At 43.6% G+C, this 6,280-nt stretch overlaps 1 protein-coding gene across 1 annotated transcript; it reads right to left on the reverse strand.

Annotated features, from left to right (window-relative positions):
• Positions 1 to 2,840: 2,840 nt before the first annotated feature.
• Positions 2,841 to 5,138, reverse strand: LOC8051315 (leukocyte elastase inhibitor-like). Its single transcript, XM_042294833.1, has 2 exons — positions 4,266 to 5,138; positions 2,841 to 3,182 (listed from the first exon to the last, which is right to left on the reverse strand). Exons 1-2 carry the CDS (start codon positions 4,478 to 4,480, stop codon positions 2,876 to 2,878), a joined length of 522 nt encoding a protein of 173 aa, XP_042150767.1. The 5' UTR covers positions 4,481 to 5,138; the 3' UTR covers positions 2,841 to 2,875.
• Between the last annotated feature and the right edge of the window lie 1,142 nt (positions 5,139 to 6,280).

Consider the following 6,280-nt stretch of genomic DNA (forward strand, 5'->3'; position numbering starts at 1 on the left):
AGGCTTTCTCCCAGCTTGAGCAGAGGGGGACGGTGGATAGCACTGACAGCAGCAGTGTAGAGGAGGAGCAGAATTGTATAACAATGGAGACAAACACAAGAGAATGGGATAAGGAAGAAAGTAAGGTTCCAGCAGGTACAGCAACAGGCCCTGACAACATACCCATGGAACTCATAAAGACACTAGGAAAAACAAGCAAATTGAAGTTACGGCAGGTCATTAATCAAGCAGTTATGAAAGGAGAAGTACCCAATGATTGGAAACTAAGTAGAATGAGACTAATATATAAAGGCAAAGGAAACAAAGACAGCATTAAGTCATATCGCCCGATAACGGTAACTTCAGTTCTTTACAGATTAGCTATGCAGATTGTAAAGCAGAAAATGCAGGAATGGGCAGAAGATACGCAAATACTGGGTGAGCTTCAAAATGGATTCCGAAGAGATAGAAGACTGGAAGATAACTTATTCGTCACCACTCAATGTATAGAAATAGCAATCAAGAACCAAACTCCGTTGTGGCTAGCTTATTTGGACATCAAGGGAGCATACGGTAATGTGAGCCGGGAAATACTTTGGGGTTGGCTGAAAAAGTATAATTTGGATGCAAATTTGGTTAGGTCAGGTGTACACAGACAATAAGGTAGTTATAACATTGGAAGCAGAAATTACACAGCCCGCAGCAATAAAAAGAGGGCTCCGGCAAGGTTGTCCACTGTCGCCTCTGCTCTTCATGATATATCTCAGGGAAATGGAAAAGAAATTAGAGCAGAGCAACTTAGGTTTTGATGTGAGTTATATGGAAGGAGGGAGAAAGGTAAGACAGGTAATACCAGGACTGATGTATGCGGACGACATATTACTTATGGCAGATCAACAGGATATGTTACAGGAACTAGCCCGCATGTGTGGAGAGGAAGGGGACATCTTGGGCATGAGCTTTAGTAGCGACAAATCTGGAGTAATGGTGTTTAATGGTGAAAAGAGGGGACCCCTGCGGATACAAGACATTTTAATAGACCATGTAGAAAAATACAAATATCTCGGAGTGTGGTTCAATGAGGCAAAAAAATATCTAGAAGAACATGAGGAGAATATAATTAGAAAAGGGAAAAGAAATTCATCTATTATGAAGCTCAAGGCACTATGGAACTATAATAGATATGAAGTGGTCAGGGGTATATGGAAAGGAATGATGGTACCTGGACTGTCTTTTGGCAATGGGGTGCTCTGCATGAAATCAGAGGTTCAATCAGGATTAGAAATTCGACAAAGAAGCGTAGGTAGATTGGCACTGGGAGCACGTGGAAACAGACCAAATGAGGGAGTGCAGGGGGACATGGGCTGGTCGTCTTTTGAGAGCAGGGAAGCAATCAGTAAGTTGAAATTTGAACAAAGGTTAACTGAAATGGATGATACGAGATGGGCACGTAAGGTGTACAAGTATTTATACATGAAAAGCATAAACACAAAATAGACAAACCGAACCCGAAAGCTTACATTTAAATACCTACTCACTAACGATGGGGCTGAGCAGACTACTTCAGTGAAAAAGGGAGTGAAAGAGGCAGAGAGGAAAATGTGGGAGGGAAGAATACAGGAAAAATCGATTCTAACGGTGTACAGGTCACAAAAACAGGACATTCGAAAGGAAAATGTGTTTGACAACTCGCTGGGAAGTTCTTTACTTTTCGAGGCGAGAACGGGAGTCTTGAGGACTAGGACGTATAGGGCTAAATTTCAGGAGATAGACACATTATGCGCTGCATGCCATGATGAGAGTGAGACACTTGAGCACCTAGTTTTAAGGTGCACGAGGCTTCGTCCTGCCCCTCCTGAGGGTGTAACGGGTTTGGCCGGGGCCCTGGGCTTTGCTGGCGACGATGGAAGGACTGCAGGCGCAAACCAAAGTCACTTAATATTAGTGATCACTGTAAAAATGTATGCAAAAACTGCTCGTTTGTCGGGAATTTGAGAGCGATCGAGGAGCTCATTGTTAGGTCGAAACGATGCTTTCAAAACTGTGCTCACCCCTTAATGGAAGGCAGTCGCGTGCATCGACAGATGGGATACACGTTCAAAATATAATAGGAAGCACGCGTCCCTGCTTCGTCTCTATAAGGGCGGATGGTTGAATGGGCACTTGCGGTGACCGCCGGCAATAAACCGGTTATTAAGCTGCCCTCGCTGAAACCTTGCATCGCGACTGTTTTGGCACGTGTGTGACGACATCCGTATTGATTGCTTTCTTCTTACAGATGCTTACGGCAAAACGTGTGTCTCTTAGAGCGAAACGTTCTAAGCAAGCAGCCTCTAAAAAAAAGGTATGTTTTAACAAACTGAAAACAATTGAGCCAAGGGGCTTTGAATATCAAAATAGAAAATATTTACGAAAGCAAATTATGGTCCAGGCGAGCTGGTGTATATTTACCATTTTCTTTAACTACCCGACACTGGGTGGAAAACGAGAAGAATTCAAAGCAGAAGAAGAAAGGAGCTCAATAACGAAAGGCAACGGCTCGAAAGTGATTGATATTTACTGTGTATCTTCCATTTTGGGTTTTTCCTGTTCTCCACCCCTTCCTCAGGTGATTTTAGAAAATTGTCAAATATTTGTTTTGGTTTCTTGAGTATGGCTGATCGCATATCCGGGAGTTTTGTACCTGATATATAAAAAAAACTTAAACTTTCCACGCCACAAGAAACAACGCTATTGTTCAAAACAGTAAAAATTTTACTCCTTGTCCCTCTTCTAGCATTATCTTCTTGTATCTTCAATTCGCAATATATTAATTAGCAGATGTGCAACTTCTTAAACATTTTCAAACATAAAGGCCCACGTAAAATGTTTGAATTCTTTTATTGCACCACGCATTCTACAGCTTGTTGACTTGACCAGCAAAGATTATGTCGTTCGTTCTCGTGTTTCGTATGAAAAGGAGGAACGGATGGTCAGCGACAAACTCCACCGGCATGCCACTGCCGAGCGGGGCGAGGATACCTGTGACTGCAGACGCTTCGGTGCCTTCTTCGCTCACCTCCAGAACCGCCTTGTGGACGACAGCCGAGACACGCAAATTTCTGTCGCTGATTCCGGACAAATCGGCGCCATTGCTGAAGATCTGTCTTATTCCGAGGGCTGTCAAGGGGCCTTTCAGCTGGTATGTACTCTCCAGTTTGAACCTGTTCGAAGAAATTTCGATCGGAAAGACGCGATATCAGTGCATGAGACGGTAGAGTTTGTAGGATTTTCTTCGTTGCTACCCGTATCGGAGAATGACACAACGCACTGGTTCAACCACACGTAGTCATTGATTCACTGTTATCTCCCGCGCCGCGACTCAACAGGCCCCCGCGCGTACACTGAGACGGCCTTTTATCAACGGCGGAGCTCCCTCGCGGTGGAAGGAACCGCAGCCGAATTAGCATGCGGGAAAATTGGTTCAGCGCTATGGATCCCCAGGTTGCCTATAACTTTTAACGTGAAAAGTGACAGTTTTGCCAACCAGAAGACATATCTCACGCCATTGCTGGCAGTGCTCTTATCTTTACAGCAAACAGCACGCGTTCTGGTCTTTATATAGTAAAATAAAAATATATTTAATCCTGCTAACCAGAGGCAGTTTTCTAATTGTTGAGGTCGAGCTACAAACGATCCGTATACTTGGGTATGATTGCAACAAAACACACAAGGTGTTTTTCTTGTTCCTTTTTTTTCCGTAATAGGATAAAAAAAGTATAAACACAAAACTGGCTGGCGTTTATTTTTTATGACATTTGCTGTGAATTCCAAATTCAAAGCATAACGCAAGTAGAAAAACAATTGAGTCAAATCTATCAAGCTAGGAAGGACAAAAATTAATTAAATAAGTAAGGGTAGTAGCGCAGGCTAGCTGGTGAAAGGTCATACTGATAAAACACTGAGACAAGGAGAACAAAAAATGAACAACACGACGACGTCTCAAAACCAAGCTTTTGAGACGCCATTGAGTTGTCCTTTTTTTTTATTTTTCTCTCCTTGTCTAAGGGTTTTATAGGCAGAAATTCATGTTCAGGATATCTCTTGCCGGTCATTTCGTCGCTTTAACAACAAAACTAAAGACAATAACAGTCTATACTTAAAGATTTCACTTTCTGTTCCTTTAATATAGTATAAAATTAGCTAACCGAAAGCTCATCCGATAAGTCAGATTGAGACGTTGTGTTTGCCGTTTTCTTAAACAGCTCGCCTGCTTAGTGATGTTGCCCTAAATAAGGTATACTCACTTTGGTAAGAAGATGTCAACATCCCGCTCTCGAAGTTCGGAGAGTAGACTCCTCATAATTTCCACGGTGAGGTTCCCCTTGAGCCTGTCGACACCATCGTTTCGCTTTGGTAGCAGGATGACCATGCTGTAGTCACGACCGCGGTACGGCAGTTCAGCAACGTCCACATCTAAGTCGCCGAAAGAGGCGTAGCCAACGTGCATATTCTGCATCATGGTGTCTACTAGGGTAGGAGAGACGCCACCGTTCCAAATCTGCCTCTTTTGAGTGAAGAGCCGGCGAAACTGCGTATTTCATACGCCTTTAAAATAAAGGGCGTTCAGCAAGACAAGCCTTGTCGTCGATGAAAGAGGCTCGTCAAATAGTTTGTCAATTTTATCCGACGTTTTTTGTTTTACCCATCGGTTAAGCAATTCGAAGGCGTCCTGTTTCCTATGCACGAAGTCAACTTGATGCTCTTCGGCGTTGAAGGAGCTTTCCAGCGTGTTCCGGAACGAGTCCAGGAGGGTCAGATTCTACTGGATAGCCACACCGTTGGCAACCTTCAGGGTCGATTGCGACTCTGAAGACAAGAGCCGCTGAGTGTGGCGGGCATACAGGTCTAAAACTTGCGGAGCCGTAAGTCCGGACGCTGAGTAACCTAGGCCTCGGAAGAGTTCCTCTGCTGTGTCTCTCCTGGCTCCAGCGTACGTCATCCCCATGCCCGTCGAAACGCTGTAAGGCGAGAAGAAGACATTGACATCCGCAGCACTTGGCAGAGCGTGGAATGGCCGAAGACCGAAGCGGTTGTTGGCCAGGGTCAGCTTCAATTCCTCTTGGGCTTTGCAAGATACTACAAAGACAAGAAGCGCTGCAAGACGCCCCAACATCATGGCTCCCTGTGGGAAAAACAAAAGGAACAATATTTGAGAAATGACTGTCAAGTTTAGACAGCTTTATATCGAAGTCTGACGAAAGCGAATGGTATTGGACAAAATGCCTGGCAATGTAGTGGGACAGTAGTAGTTAAGCTTGGAGTTCCCCTCTGCCCTTGCCTGCGGAGTTACGAAACAAAAAAGCTAATTCGGGCCTCTCTATTCATCAGTAGAGCAATCACATACGTTATTTCTAAGATTGGCATCACCAATCTCATAGTGTTTTAGTTGAGTAATCATTAAAATTAATGGCAACCAGCAATATGATATGGTCCCTACTTAAAGGCAGGAAAAGTTGAATTCGAGTTTGCAAAAAATAAACTTCCAGATGCGACCATATTTCTTCAGAAAACTTCGTTGAATGACAAAGATGGGCATTTTGCTTTCATGCACTTTATTTTAGGTTGTATTTAAGGAACTTTACCACCACGCTGTCATTACGCTTTTTAAAATTTAGAACTTTGTTCAATATTGCTAAAAACGGGCACTCCAATATTTTGTCTTTAGTTAACACACGTTTTGAATACACAGGAGACGGGATGATATTTGGAAAAAGTTTGAACGACGACTAGAATCGTAACACCAAATACGGAGATATTTATGCTTGTTACTTAATATACCCCATTTTACGAGCATAATCACAACATGCATATATTCGAGTAAGCTGTAAATCACGTGGTTAAAAGATACTCCACCAGAAATATTTTTTGGCGTAGCTGCTAACTAGGGACAAGCTTATAAACGTACAGCTCCAGCGGATGAATGCGTACCTCTGGCAGTGCTTCTCGGCGGCTCGACGTGACGCGGCTGAATGATATAACGCTGCTGCTTGACACTTGCAAAACAACCATCGGTCCACAGCGGAGATGCACGAATCAAAAAGGTGAAACCGGAGAATTGTGCCAAGCAGCTTCCCCGGCGAGGCCAGTACCAGACCACAGTAATCGTTCCGAGACGTGACATTATCGTCGTTCCTATCTATTTTGTAGGTCAGATAACTAGACCCCTCTAAACAGCTCGGGTTTATCTCATACATTTGAAACGAGAATATGGAATGCATGGCTTCTTCTCGACCCGTTGCTGCTTTCTTGGAAAGCTGCT

The sequence above is a fragment of the Ixodes scapularis genome, unplaced genomic scaffold (genome assembly GCF_016920785.2).
Source record: "Ixodes scapularis isolate PalLabHiFi unplaced genomic scaffold, ASM1692078v2 PGA_scaffold0__279_contigs__length_252992795, whole genome shotgun sequence".
NCBI lineage: Eukaryota > Metazoa > Arthropoda > Arachnida > Ixodida > Ixodidae > Ixodes > Ixodes scapularis.